Here is a 13,999-nt window from a genome sequence, read left to right on the forward strand (position 1 = left end):
CTTCAGCCTGCAACACAGTCATTTTGATAGTAGACTATAATAGCTAGTATAGACACTTGCGTCATGTGTTGCTTTCATTACGAGACTGTGGAGGGGGGCGTGGCCTGTGGGCCTGCCGCGTAGCGGGGTGTGCCAGGGCCGGCTTTGAAACAAAGCTGACAGGTGATTAGATTTCCCAGCTGGGACTTGTTGTCTATTCACCTGCCGCCGTTATTAACAGCAGCCGGGCATAGACACGTTGTTGAGTGTTGGAGTTACCGGTGAACAGACGCACGGACACACACACACTGGACAGACACGCTAAAGAGACTGGAAAGTCGCAGAGCAGGGTGCTGTTGCTGTGTGTGAGCAAAATAAAACAATTGTCACACCTGACTACCGGGCTTACAAGAGAATCTGTTGTGATCAGGGGGCAACCTCCACAGAGACTTATACACAGTTTTTTATTTTTTTGTGGCTCCAGATTTGTTTTTTAAATTTTTGGTCCAGTATGGCTCTTTCAACTTTTTGGGTTGCTGACCCCTACTCTAAAATAACAACATTCAGGCTAATCCACATGTGTTTCTCTTTTTTTTTTCAAGTAAGAATTGTTAAGAAAACCACTATGGAACCAAAATGTTAAGCAAAATCGAAAGTGGAATTGGAAACAGAAAAATCTTATCAATTCCCATCCCCATCAAAGAAAATTTCAAGCGCAAGAATTATGACTAAAGTGATGAGGCTGTATTTTCATTTGCACTTAAATTTTACAGTTAAGCTAAGAAACATTCATCCATCCATCCATTTCCTACCGCTTATTCCCTTTTGGGGTCGCGGGGGGCGCTGGCGCCTATCTCAGCTACAGTCGGGCGGAAGGCGGGGTACACCCTGGACAAGTCGCCACCTCATCGCACAAGAAACATTCATGTTTGATTTATTTCATTTATTTTAGCACAAAAAAGTTGTTAATAAATGTATTTTTGTCAGTCATTTATGAATCGCTTCCTGTGCAGTTTGTTTTGTTCATTTTATTTTTTTTTCTTAATCGGCCTGACTTATGCCTAAAGTTTATGTCTCAAATAAATAATAATCCTTGTGATTAACACATTCTTTCACATCATTTGACGATAATGTCAACTGTAAGTAGGTTAGATATGGTGTTTAATATGTTTAAAATCAAGAGTAAGATGACTAATTCAGTGATAATATTTGAGTGGACCCCTCTTCAGTGAAAGAGTTGGGTGCCAAGGTCAAAAAGATTAAGAACTCTTGGTGTAAATGAATACATAAAGCAGTATGCATCAAAAACTGATGATTTTTACTCAGTTTTTCATGTGAACACTTAGCATATTTTAAATTCCAAATGCACAAACACACTGTGTACCTGAGTGGGCGTAGAGTGCGAAGCAGTCTTAAGACTCTGAGGATGCCCAGGATCCGGTTGCCACCAGAATAAGCCAGAGAAACAAGAATGTCCACCATAGACACAAACACCAACACGCCATCCAGAATGTTCCAGCTGGACTGGAGATAGGTCTGCTTCCCGAAGCAGAACCCGAGTGCAACCACCTGGGTGTTGAAGCAGACATCTTTCTTTAGCCTCACAACATTAAGGTGAACATAAACAGTGGTTCTTACCTTTATGGTCATCTCTGCTAGGAAGATCACAGTGAAAACATAGTTGGACACTCGAAGAAATACTCGCTCCTAAAGGTGAAGACAGGTGAATGTTACCCAATGTAAAGATTTCAGGGACCGCGTTCGGTTAACGCCGCCAATGTTGAGATCTGTATGTGTCCTACCGTGCTTTTGTCTTGTATATTTGGTCTTTCCAGAGCGATTGTGATGCAGTTGAGGAAGATGAAAACCAAAACCACGTGGTCGAACATTTTGTGAGAGCTCACACTTTGGCACCACGCTCGGAATCTGACAACCAGGCAATCTTTTAATTTGAATCTGTGTATCCTTGCGTAAAGCAAATAAACAAATGGTATCGGCAAAGACTTACGAGTTCTCTGGTGAGAACAAGTACAACGTCCAGTCTTCATGGTCTATGCACCAGCGAGGCTTCATGTTGAGAAGGTGTTTCTTTATTATGTAGAAGACAGAACTCTAGATGGGGTCAGACGTTAGAGTTCAGCATCGTCAATAGTATCTATTGAAATTCTCATTCATCAGGTTATTCAATCAATCGATCTTTAAAAAAAATATGTACATAACCTTTAATCTCGAGTGCCTCAAAGGGCGTCACAAACCACAACCGCTGTTCTTGGACCTGAACCCATATCTGGGTAAGAAAAATCTCAACCCAATGTGACAATGGGAACCCTTCGGATTGTATTCTCAGGGCAACCTGACTGTTTAGTTTGTCGTACAATACCTTTTTGCCGCTCATCCGAGCAGGCTTCATCCATTCATGGTTCATGGTCATGTTTGGGATTAGTTAAATTGACCCTGAGTGCGAACATTTTATTTGAGCATTAAAACTACAATTAATGCTCAACTTTGGTAATAAAAAGTCTTAGAGTCTCAATGTACAAGCTACAGATAATACCAAAGAATCAGTGTCTATTATCTTTTTGGTCAATGTGTAACCTGCATGGTTCAGTCCCTGCTTTTTCTTCTTCCCCCCGGGAATCGAACCTGAGTCGCCTGCATGAAAAATGAGGTCTGAGGTTGTCAGGGAGCGAGGTTTACCAATGTACGCAGTCGCCCTGGCTAACCTCCGTTACACTCAACCTCACTCTCATCTGGTCCACGGACCCACGGTACTTTGTGTGGTTCAGTCCCAGGCCTCTTACCTGGGTCGCCGGTTTGAGAGAAGAGCATGCCAGCTACCGAGCGTAAAGCCGGGGCTATCAACCCAACATCCAGCACTGCTCTTAAGGTTGTCAGGGCGTAAGGTTTGCCAACGGGTACGTGGGCCAGCCACACTGGCTACCCTCCGTTCCAGATATAAATACAAAAGATTGCCGAGAAGTGGATCATAACGATCTCTAAACCTAAAACTCTGCGAGCAATAGAAACATTTAAGAACCCAAATAAGGTTTCAGATATAAGAATATGTTACAGAGGTCATTTACATTAGGGGACGGCGTGGTGAAGTTGGTAGAGTGGCTGTGCCAGCCATCTGAGGGTTACTGGTTCAATCTCCACCTTTTACCATCCTAGTCACGTCCGTTGTGTCCTTGAGCAAGACACTTCACCCTTGCTCCTGATGGGTCCTGGTGAGCGCCTTGCATGGCAGCTCCCACCGTCAGTGTGTGAATGTGTGTGTGAGTGGGCGAATGTGGAAATACTGTCAAAGCGCTTTGGGCTGCTTAAAAAGGGGTAGAAAATGGCTATAAAAGAAAAACCCATTTACATTAGATTGTATTTAAGATAGCCTTTATTTGGAAAAATGCCATTTCTGTATGAGTCCAACTGGGCAAGTCTTCGGAATCTGCTGTTAGACATCCAGAAACACATTTTAGTCGGGACATCGCTAGGGAATTGACGCATACTCTAACAAGTGCACACTCATATGCATGTAGCAGAAGGGTTAGTGGGCCCAATAGGAGAACTTGGTTTGAGTGGATTTGACACATTACTCAACTCGGATTTGGAGGCAATAAAACCATCTACCTCAGAGGTCATCCACGTGCACAGAGGAGTGTCACATCCACACACTGCATTTGCAAATGAAGTGTGCCCCCAATTACCACTCGTGTCAACCATGTGCATATAAAAGGTTCATAAGGTGCAGAGGCTGTGAAAACGGAACTAGATAATCAGACAAACAAAGATATATGTTCAGTAGATGCTGGAAAATAGCCAGCTGGTGCCGCCATACAAGGGTCCGTTGGTAAACCTCAGTCCCTGACACCTTGGGAGTCAACTTTCAATCTGCGGATTTAAGGTCGGTGTGAAGGTCGGTTAGGTCGGGGCCGTGACCCGGATAAAAATAAGGTTAAGGGAGGTGCGTGTAACAGATGCCAGCTGGTGCATCGGTGCGATAATACCGTGTTAAACTTCACTCTCTGGTGCCATCAAGAGAGGAGTCGACTGTCAATCAACGGACCTTGGGTCAATCACTGGGCAGTGTAAAGGTCGATTAGATCAGTGCCGTGACCCAGATGAAAATAAGGTTTGGGGAGGTGAGTGTAACAGATGCATCGGTGCATCGGTTTAAGAATACGGTGTTAAACTTCACTCTGTAGTGCAACAAAGGGAGGAGTTTACTTTCATTCTAAGGAACTTGGGTCAATCGACGGGCAGTGTGAAGGTCGGTTAGATCGGTGCCGTGACCCAGATGAAAATAAGGTTTAGGGAGGTGAGTGTAACAGATGCAAGCTGGTGCATCAGTGTAAGAATACAGTGGTAAACTTCACTCTCAGATTCCTCAAAGGGCGAAGTCGACTTTCATTCTAAGGACCTTGGGTCAGTCAATGGGTATGTGAATGTCTTTTGATTGATTGATTGAAACTTTTATTAGTAGATTGCACAGTTCACTACATACTCCGTACAATTGACCACTAAATGGTAACACCCGAATACGTTTTTCAACTTGTTTAAGTCGGGGTCCACGTTAATCAATTCATGGTAGGTCGGTTAGATCGGTGCCGTGATCTGGATAAAAAAAAGGTTCGGGAGGAGTGTAACGGATGCAAGCTGGTGCATCGGTGCGAGAATACAGTGGTAAACTTCCCTCTCTGAGTCCTTAAAGGGGACGTATGATGATTCTAATACAATACACATTTAACACTCTTCCTTGTGGTCTAGATACTATTCATTGGGTATGCTTTGGTGTAAATTTGTTGTACATTTTTCTCCAGTCTCATTTAAACCCCACTTTTGTCTGCGTGTGTGGAGGCGTTACTTTAGTTTGCAAATTAAACCCTCAACGTCCCAACGTCTCCAGAAGTATCAAAGGATGGTATGCAAATGTATACTCTTACATATCGTATTTTTCAGACTATTTTTTTCATAGTTTGGCCGGGGGTGCGACTTATACTCAGGAGCGACTTATGTAGGAAATTATTAACACATTACCGTAAAATATCAAATAATATTATTTAGCTCATTCACGTAAGAGACTAAACGTATAAGATTTCATCAGATTTAGCAATTAGGAGTGACAGATTATTTGGTAAACGTATAGCATTTTCTATTTGTTATAGTTATTTGAATGACTGTATACCATAATATGTTACGTTAACATACCAGGCACCTTCTCAGTTGGTTATTTATACATCATATAACGTACACTTATTCAGCCTGTTGTTCACTATTCTTTATTTATTTTAAATTGCCTTTCAAATGTCTATTCTTGTTGGATTTTATCAAATAAATTTCCCCCAAAAATGCGACTTATACTCCAGTGCGACTTTTATATATTTTTTTCCTTCTTTATTATGCATTTTCGGCAGGTGCGACTTGTACTCCGTAGCGACTTATACTCCGAAAATACGGTATACATCTTGAAAACAAACATCGCCACTTTTTTGTTTTCAGACGCTGTCCAAAACACACTTCATAAACCGCATTCAGACTCACCGATCACATTGTTAAGTAAACCTTGTGTGACGCACAAAACAACAAACCAAAAAAGTATAATTTTTGCAACATTGATGTCACTGCATGTCACACGTCGGTCTTATTGTGTGCGTGCCACGATTCAATGAAAATAATACTTCATTGCACCTCCTCAATCCGAGCAGTAACGTTGCAATGGCAACGTCTTTTTTCGTCTTTCTTGATCCACTTTCATACTTGCCCATGTTGATAAAACAGTCTTGTGTAAAAATAGGCAAATAAACATCTGTTTGTTTTTACAGACATCAGTGCTGGTGGGAGGGCATGAAACGAGAAGGAATACAAGGATGCTGGCCGACAACACATTTTAGATGCCCACATACGTACGTCCATCGATCTGTGATGTCACAAATGCCCCAGTGTTAAAAGAACCCCCAAAACTACATGCAAACTCACACCCAAATGCATGACTCTCATGATTTGACACTTTGGCATTATTTAAAATGTTTGATACTTTTTTAATTAGTTGTGTAACATGTTTATGTGTGCTTATGGGTATTCAAGTTGCTTTTCTTGGCCTCAGTCTGGACACCCTCCCTTCCCCCAAGCCCCAAGAGCCCAGTCTGAGATTAACTTTTTTTGGTTAGACTGAGGCCAAGAAAAAAAACTTGATAGCCATAAGCTTACATAAACATGTTACACAAAAGCGCTGCTCAGCCGTCCATCATCCTTAAGGGGTTCAAGCTGTGGCAAAAGTGTGGGTTGGGGGTGGGGGTGTGTGTGTGTGCATATGCCCATTGTCCAGGGTCTGAGTGTCGTTGTGCCCGTAGGCCTGGGGTCACTCGAAAGTGAGTAACAAGATTATCCGACATTGTGAAAACACGTACAGGTCAGAAAAGAGGAAAATCATAATGGGTCCCATTTAAAAAGAAAACTGCACCTTTTTATTTTTTTATTTTGCCCGTCATCCATAATCCTTTCACTCGTCTTTCCCTGTTCTGTGCATTATAATGATAAAAAAAAAACAAAAATGCTAGTAAGAGGTAGTCAACAATGCAGGTAATGGGGATTCTATATATTCCGCCAATAAAAGCCTCGACAAAAAACCTTCAACACCATTTAGAACACAGTAGTAGAAGGCATAACTTGTAATATTTTCAGTGTTTTGGTCATGTTAAGCGGGCAGCACGGTGGAGCAGGGGTTAGTGCATGTGCCTCACAATACGAAGGTCAATCCTGGGCTTGAGATCTTTCTGTGTGGAGTTTGCATGTTCTTCCGTGACTGCGTGGGTTCCCTCCGGGTACTCCAGCTTCCTCCCACCGCCAAAAACATACACCTGGGGATAGGTTGATTGGCAACACTAAATTGGCCCTAGTGTGTGAATGTGAGTGAGAATTTTGTCTGTCTATCTGTGTTGGCCCTGCGATGAGATAGCGACTTGTCCAGGGTGTATGCCGCCTTCCGCCCGAATTCAGCTGAGATAGGCACCAGCACGCCCAGCGACCCCAAAAGGGACAAATGGTAGAAAATGAATGGATGGATGGATTGAAGGTCATGTTAAGCATTAGCCTCACTTATTTCCTGGGCACATTGATTTCACAAAGCTCAAACCAACGGACGCTACTTCCATCTACAACCAGAACCTAGAGAGCACTTTCTGTGTTTGCTACCACTGACGACCGTCTTGGTGAGAGCCTCGGAGCGTTAGCATGTAGCGTTATCGCTAAGTCTTTCAAATAAGAACATAAAACAGTGACTTATAACATCTGCTCTAACATTGGGACAGTTGTATCTCTCAGCACTCATGCTCTCCTTCGGGTGCTGAATTCTACATAATCCTCACTCCTTTGTTTTTAAAAAAAAAAAAAAATGCTTTCTTGCGATGTCAGGTTTTTAATGTCTCTTTCCATTTGTTGAGAGCCGCATTTATTTTTCAATAAATGTTCTTTGGGCTGCTTTTCAGCCATAGTTCCTTGTTGTCTCTGTCACTCGCTCTCGCTTGAGCTCCACTGCGACATCCCCCTTCTCCTTCCCGGCTGCTCCCTTTAACCGAGTGACAGGTGATTAGATCAACATTCACAGGTGAGTCATCTACGCAACTGTCGCTGATCTCCAAGCCGGTCCTAACACACCCTTCTTCGCTTCAGGTCCGCAGGCCACACCCCCACCCCCCACCCAACATACCTCCACCTTCAGACTGGTCCCGAGCCTGATGGTTGCGGGTTCGAACCTCAGCCCTTCTTCTCCATTTACAAAAACTAGCTAGTAGCAAGTAGCTGGCTACTCACTAGGCGAGGCAATGTTTCACGGCGTCAGAAAAGTAGTTCCTCTGTGGTAGCGCGTACAATAACAATGTTGATATAGCTAACGTACGCGGCTCATATCATGTAAATAGATTAGTGGTTCTCAAACATTTCCCACCAAGTACCACCTCAGAAAACTCTTGGCTCCCCCAGTGCCAGCATAATGTCCAACATTAAAAAAAACAGTAGCGTAGTAGGTCAAAGTATTAATCAAAAACAAAGCAGAGGTTTTATCTAACGAGTATATTTAAGATTTTTGGCCCCTGTAACATTACACACAATTTGAACAGTAACACCGTGTTTGAATACAACACTGCATTTAAATAATTAATCAAATCAGTTTGAGAATATCTGAAATGGACGACTGTTGAGTTTTTTTTTAAAGGCTTTATAGGTAAAATAGATTTATATGGATGACCTGCATTGTTAGCTGCCTCAGACTAAAGTTGATCAGGATTTAGAATGCACAGAAATGGGAAAGACACAAGTTCTTGTCTCACATAAGGACTGTGGATGATGGGACCATTTGAAAAAAATGTAGCTTTTCTTTAAGAATGGCGCCGGACAACAAGATGACAACCTTTGGCTAGATCTCTAGCGCACTGTGCAGACCCTGGTTCGATTCACGTGGAGTGTGAAGCGGGGGTTGCATCAGGTAAGCGATGACAAAGAAAGGACTGAGGGTAACTCACATCATCATCCATGTCATCTTCAGGCAAGGAGTCCTCCTTCGATTCAGCGTTAGCGCCGGCGTCGTAGGTCAAGCTCCTTCCGTTGCAGTCGCCATATTGGGCAACGATGGACGGGCAGAGAGTGGGCACTTGCAGCTGCTCCAAGGAGCCGGGCCGTAGTCTGTTATCGTAACCCCCGCTGTCCTCCCTGCCGTCCACGTCGTCTTCCTCCTCTCCCCGCTCTCCAGACAGGAGGCTCTCCCTTTCCCCCGTGGTGTCTCGTCTTTTGAGGCTTGGCGCTCTCCCCAGGCTGTTCCAGCTGGAACGGCGGCTTCCCCACGAGCTGGACCCAAGAAGAGGGAGAGGGGATCGGCGGCCCGGGCTGGAAAGGCTCTGGATTGACGGGATTTAAGGGTACTCAGTGTTTGCCAGAGAACGTTAGTTCTCGTTTTTGGTACGATAAAAGTGAGGGAGTCATTTTCAACAAATGGAACATAGTGATTGACCTTCATGGCCGTGGATTTGATTGTTTTCTAATCTTATGTCCATATACAGTCGTGGTCAAAAGTTTACATACACTTATAAAGAACATAATATCATGGCTGTCTTGAGTTTCCATTAATTTCTACAACTCATATTTTTTTGCAATAGAGTGATTGGAGCACATACTTGTTGGTCACAAAATACATTCATGAAATTTGGTTCTTTTATGAATTTATTATGAGTCTACTGAAAATGTGACCAACTCTGCTGGGTCAGAAGTATACATACAGCAATGTTAATATTTGCCTACATGTCCCTTGGCAAGTTTCACTGCAATAAGGCGCTTTTGGTAGCCATCCACAAGCTTCTGGCAAGCTTCTGCTTGAATTTATGACCACTCCTCTTGACACAATTGGTGCAGTTCAGCAAAATTTGCTGGTTTTCTCACATGGACTTGTTTCTTCAGCATTGTCCACACGTTTAAGTCAGGACTTTGGGAAGGCCATTCTAAAACCTTAAGCTGTTTTAAACATAGTTTTTTAGTAAAAAATGTTGCAATGACATGGAAGCTTTACACAAGTCTAACACAAAATATATACAATTAATATAGGTTATTATTACGGCTGTCAAGGTTAACGCCTTAATGCATGTGATTACTACCAAAAAAAGAAAATTGCTGTATTATAAATGAATGACGAGTAATCACGTCCGGTTGAGGGCTTAACCCGGACAACACGCACGTTTTTACACAAAGTGCTGTGCTAAACAGGTGAATAATACTTGCAAATGAGACCTAGAAATGTAACAACTGTGCTGCACATTTGTATATGTTACATTAAAAAAGTCGCTACTTTTTTCCTACACTCTGAACCTTGGGTCTTATCAAAAGTGCGGCTAATTTGTGAACCTTTTTTTCGCTGACGGCCATAATGTTTTGTGATCAATAGTTTTCATTAAACACAAGCATGTGACGCTTGTGTGGCATTGTAATGCCGGATTGGTTCTTCCGGGGATGCGTCGAAGCGATGAACACAACAAGGTAAGTTATAAATGGATTTATTAAATAATAAAAGGCTAGGAACAAAAACACTGCTGTAAAGAGAAAGCAAACCAAAAACAGAAAAACAGTTCCTCAGCATGTGAGCTGGAATCAACAAATGGCTTAGCGTAAAAGCTAGCGAGAATATACATACAAAGATGCAGGTCGAGAGTCGTCACTGTTGCGCGTGGGCAAATTAGGATCCGAGACTGAACAAAGAAAAGAGGAAAGCTTATATAGGGAGAAATCAAGGAGAACCAGGTGTGTAGAAAAACGAGGAGCAGGTGAAATCAATGTGTAACCATGGTAACGGACTAAACAGGAAGTAAGTGGGTCAGAAGAGAATGAAACAAAGATGGAAAAATAAACATGTGAAGATCTGAGTCACAGATCGCAACAGTATTCCCCCCCCCAAAAAGACAGATTCCAGATGTCTCAAAAAAAAAAACAAAAACAAATAAGAAACAACTTGAACCCCCTCCCCAAAAACAGAGTCCACAAACGAAGGGAGGGCGGAGGGAGGCCACGGTGGAGGGTCGCCAAGTCGTGTGTCCCCGAATCCACCGAGGACAAGTCAAGTGGCGGCGGCGGATGGAACGCCGCTGCCAAAAAAGTTTTGGCGGGCGACCTCGAAAAGGCCACATTAGTGGCCGCCTCGCAGGATGAGGTGCCCGGCGAGGCGGACGACCCGGGCACGGCCACATCCGTGGCCGACATGGAGGAGGGAGTGTCTGGCGAGGAGGATGACCTCGCAGAGGCCACTCCCGTGGTCGACGTGGCGGACGACGCCTCAGCACCGAAATCCCAGCAGGCTTGGAAGCAGCAGACGAGGGTGCGGGGACTGCAGCCAAAGAAGGCGTCGGAGGCGGCCTGGGAGCCGCAGGAGTCGTCGGAGGCGGCCTGGGAGCCGCAGGAGTCGTCGGAGGCGGCCTGGGAGCCGCAGGAGTCGTCGGAGGCGGCCTGGGAGCCGCAGGAGTCGTCGGAGGCGGCCTGGGAGCCGCAGGAGTCGTCGGAGGCGGCCTGGGAGCCGCAGGAGTCGTCGGAGGCGGCCTGGGAGCCGCAGGAGTCGTGACTGGTGTGAGCTCCAGCCTCATCGTCGGCGCCGGTGTGGGCTCCAGCTTCTTCGTCGGCAGTGCTTGGCGGCGTGGAACTGGTACCGGCGCTTGTCGAGGAGCTGGCACTGGAGTGGGCTCCAGCCCTGTCGACACAGGTGAAGGTTCCAGCCCCGTCGTCGACGCTGGTGTGGGCTCCAGCCCCGTCGTCGACGCTGGTGTGGGCTCCAGCCCCGTCGTCGGCGGTGCTTGGCGGCGCGGAGCTGGTACCGGCGCTTGGCGGCGTGGAGCTGGTACCGGCGCTTGGCGGCGTGGAGCTGGTACTGGAGTAGGCTCCAGCTCTGGAGCTGGTACTGGAGTGGGCTCCAGGCTAAAGTCTGTAACTGGTATGAGAACCAGTTCTGGGTCGGAGGCTGGTGTGAGAACCAGGTGGGAGTCTAGTGCTGGTTTGAGAACCAGGCTAGAGTTCAAAACTGGTGTGAGAACCAGACTAGAGTTCAAAACTGGTGTGAGAACCAGGCCCGAAAAAGCTGCTGGTGTGTGAACCAGGCGAGAGTCGAATTCTGGCGTGAAAACCAGGTTAGTGTCATGTGCTGGTGTGAGAACCAGACTGGGAACAGGTGTCGGCTTCAGCCGAGGAGCAGGCACAGGGGTCTGCCGAGGAGAACTAGGGTTCGGACGGAACACAGGTGGAGGAGGTCTACAAGGCCGTTGAGACTTGGCCGGGGGAAAAACAGGTGGAGGAGGTCTACAAGGCCGTTGAGACTTGGCCGGGGGAAAAACAGGTGGAGGAGGTCTACAAGGCCGTTGAGACTTGGCCAGGGGAAAAACAGGTGGAGGAGGTCTACAAGGCCGTTGAGATTTGGCCGGGGGAAAAACAGGTGGAGGAGGTCTACATGGTGGCCGTGGTTTGGAGGGTAGTATCTGTGCTACCTCCGTAGCACAGCTATAGGTCATAGCCCCTTCCTCCAGACGGGGATCCCAGACCCGTTCCCTGTGGTCAGGGACTGACCATAAGGGAGGGTGGTGGGAGGTTTGGAGGCGGGCAGACTCCTCCCCTCTAACTTGTACACAATTATTAGAAGGCGAAAAGACACTATACTTGGGCGGTGAAAGAGGTTTAAATGGTGGGGTAGAAGAAAAACTAGGTGACTGAGGTTGACTAGAATAATGAGAAAAAATATCCTGATAATTACGTATTTTATCATAAATGTTATTGGTATTCGAAAAAGGTTGGGAATGAAAAGTACTGTCCACAATATAAAAATCTTCTGAAAAAATGTCAACAACAGAGGCCGGTGTTGCGTCACCGGTGGGCGTTCCCCAATTGACGTCATCGCTTGTGTCAGAAAAAGTGTCATGGCAGCTTAAGGAATGATTTGAAAAAAAACAAGCAGGATTACCGGTAATGACGGGTGAATCCTGGACGGGGTGAAAACTGCTGTGTCCATGGGGAGGAATAAGTGGTGCTGGAACATTACTGCCGTGCGGGGGGCCTCTCCACTGGACCCCCCGCCTCTTCGGGGCAGCGCGAACGGCTTCGGAGGGGACTTCAGGCCCACAGTCAAGTCTTTCCTGCTCCCAAGCCACGAGCTCCAACCACAAACCCAAGTCGAAGGGTTCCTCCCGTGGTTTCGACGCGGAAAAACATTTTGATGCTCGGATCCTACTGTGACGCTTGTGTGGCATTGTAATGCCGGATTGGTTCTTCCGGGGATGCGTCGAAGCGATGAACACAACAAGGTAAGTTATAAATGGATTTATTAAATAATAAAAGGCTAGGAACAAAAACACTGCTGTAAAGAGAAAGCAAACCAAAAACAGAAAAACAGTTCCTCAGCATGTGAGCTGGAATCAACAAATGGCTTAGCGTAAAAGCTAGCGAGAATATACATACAAAGATGCAGGTCGAGAGTCGTCACTGTTGCGCGTGGGCAAATTAGGATCCGAGACTGAACAAAGAAAAGAGGAAAGCTTATATAGGGAGAAATCAAGGAGAACCAGGTGTGTAGAAAAACGAGGAGCAGGTGAAATCAATGTGTAACCATGGTAACGGACTAAACAGGAAGTAAGTGGGTCAGAAGAGAATGAAACAAAGATGGAAAAATAAACATGTGAAGATCTGAGTCACAGATCGCAACAAAGCAGATAAAATGAAATGGTGAATGGTTACTGTTTGTGCTACGGCGCCATTTTTTGGACGAGTTTGCTCACTGCAGTTATTGCGGGTTGCAAATGTACTTCCTGTTTTATTTCCTTAAACCGGAAGTAAAACCGTTCATAACGTTCTGATCGGAAGGATTCCTTATTTACTCCAAACAGCGTTTCTAGGTCTTACAACATAACTAAAACAATTCACACTTACTAAACCGTCCCATGTGTGATGTCTGTAGGAGTGTTTTCATGCCGTTATCGTAATGTAATGACGCTAGCGTCGTTAACATTTGCTGATATGCTAACACAGAGGTCCCCGGTCTGTGATGTTGATGAGAGGCGGCCAATTTCGCTTCGACAAACTTTATCATCGGCACACATCAGGGTTTAACATACAATCTTAAAGCGAAACACGTACATGAGGCTGGCGGTAGCATTAATGCTACATCGACGACGATCAGACAAGAACGCTAGGCTGGCAGTTTACCTGCGTAATGAGGTCAACGAAAGTACCACGGATATATTAAACAAGTGGACAGCCAGCACATGTAGGACACTTAACATCTGTGAAGACCAAGTCCTACAAAACAGATGTCATTCAAATGGCTCTAGCTGATCTGTCGTACAATACTTGGCAGAGGCACAATTATATCAAGGATACACCAACCGTACTATATAAACAACTGCATCAAGTTGCAACTACTGGCTGAATGTGAATTTGAGTCCTGGAGAATGTTGGATACCTGTAAGTAATCACAACGAGCTGGGGTCGCATTGTCTACCCAAAAAAGAGATCAGCATTG

The 13,999-nt window shown here is 45.3% G+C and overlaps 1 protein-coding gene across 1 annotated transcript in view; it reads right to left on the bottom strand.

Moving 5' to 3' along the window:
* The window catches only part of cacna1ha (calcium channel, voltage-dependent, T type, alpha 1H subunit a), a 174,708-nt gene that overhangs the window by 71,842 nt on the left and 88,867 nt on the right, over positions 1 to 13,999 (bottom strand). Inside the window, exons 17-21 of the mRNA XM_061905837.1 lie at positions 8,490 to 8,861; positions 1,988 to 2,091; positions 1,782 to 1,905; positions 1,618 to 1,686; positions 1,364 to 1,548 (exon numbers count right to left, since the gene is read on the bottom strand). Coding sequence (XP_061761821.1) covers positions 1,364 to 1,548; positions 1,618 to 1,686; positions 1,782 to 1,905; positions 1,988 to 2,091; positions 8,490 to 8,861 — 854 coding nt within the window. The remainder of the gene's footprint in view (positions 1 to 1,363; positions 1,549 to 1,617; positions 1,687 to 1,781; positions 1,906 to 1,987; positions 2,092 to 8,489; positions 8,862 to 13,999) is intronic.

The sequence above is a fragment of the Nerophis ophidion genome, linkage group LG07 (assembly GCF_033978795.1).
Source record: "Nerophis ophidion isolate RoL-2023_Sa linkage group LG07, RoL_Noph_v1.0, whole genome shotgun sequence".
In the NCBI taxonomy this organism is placed as follows: domain Eukaryota; kingdom Metazoa; phylum Chordata; class Actinopteri; order Syngnathiformes; family Syngnathidae; genus Nerophis; species Nerophis ophidion.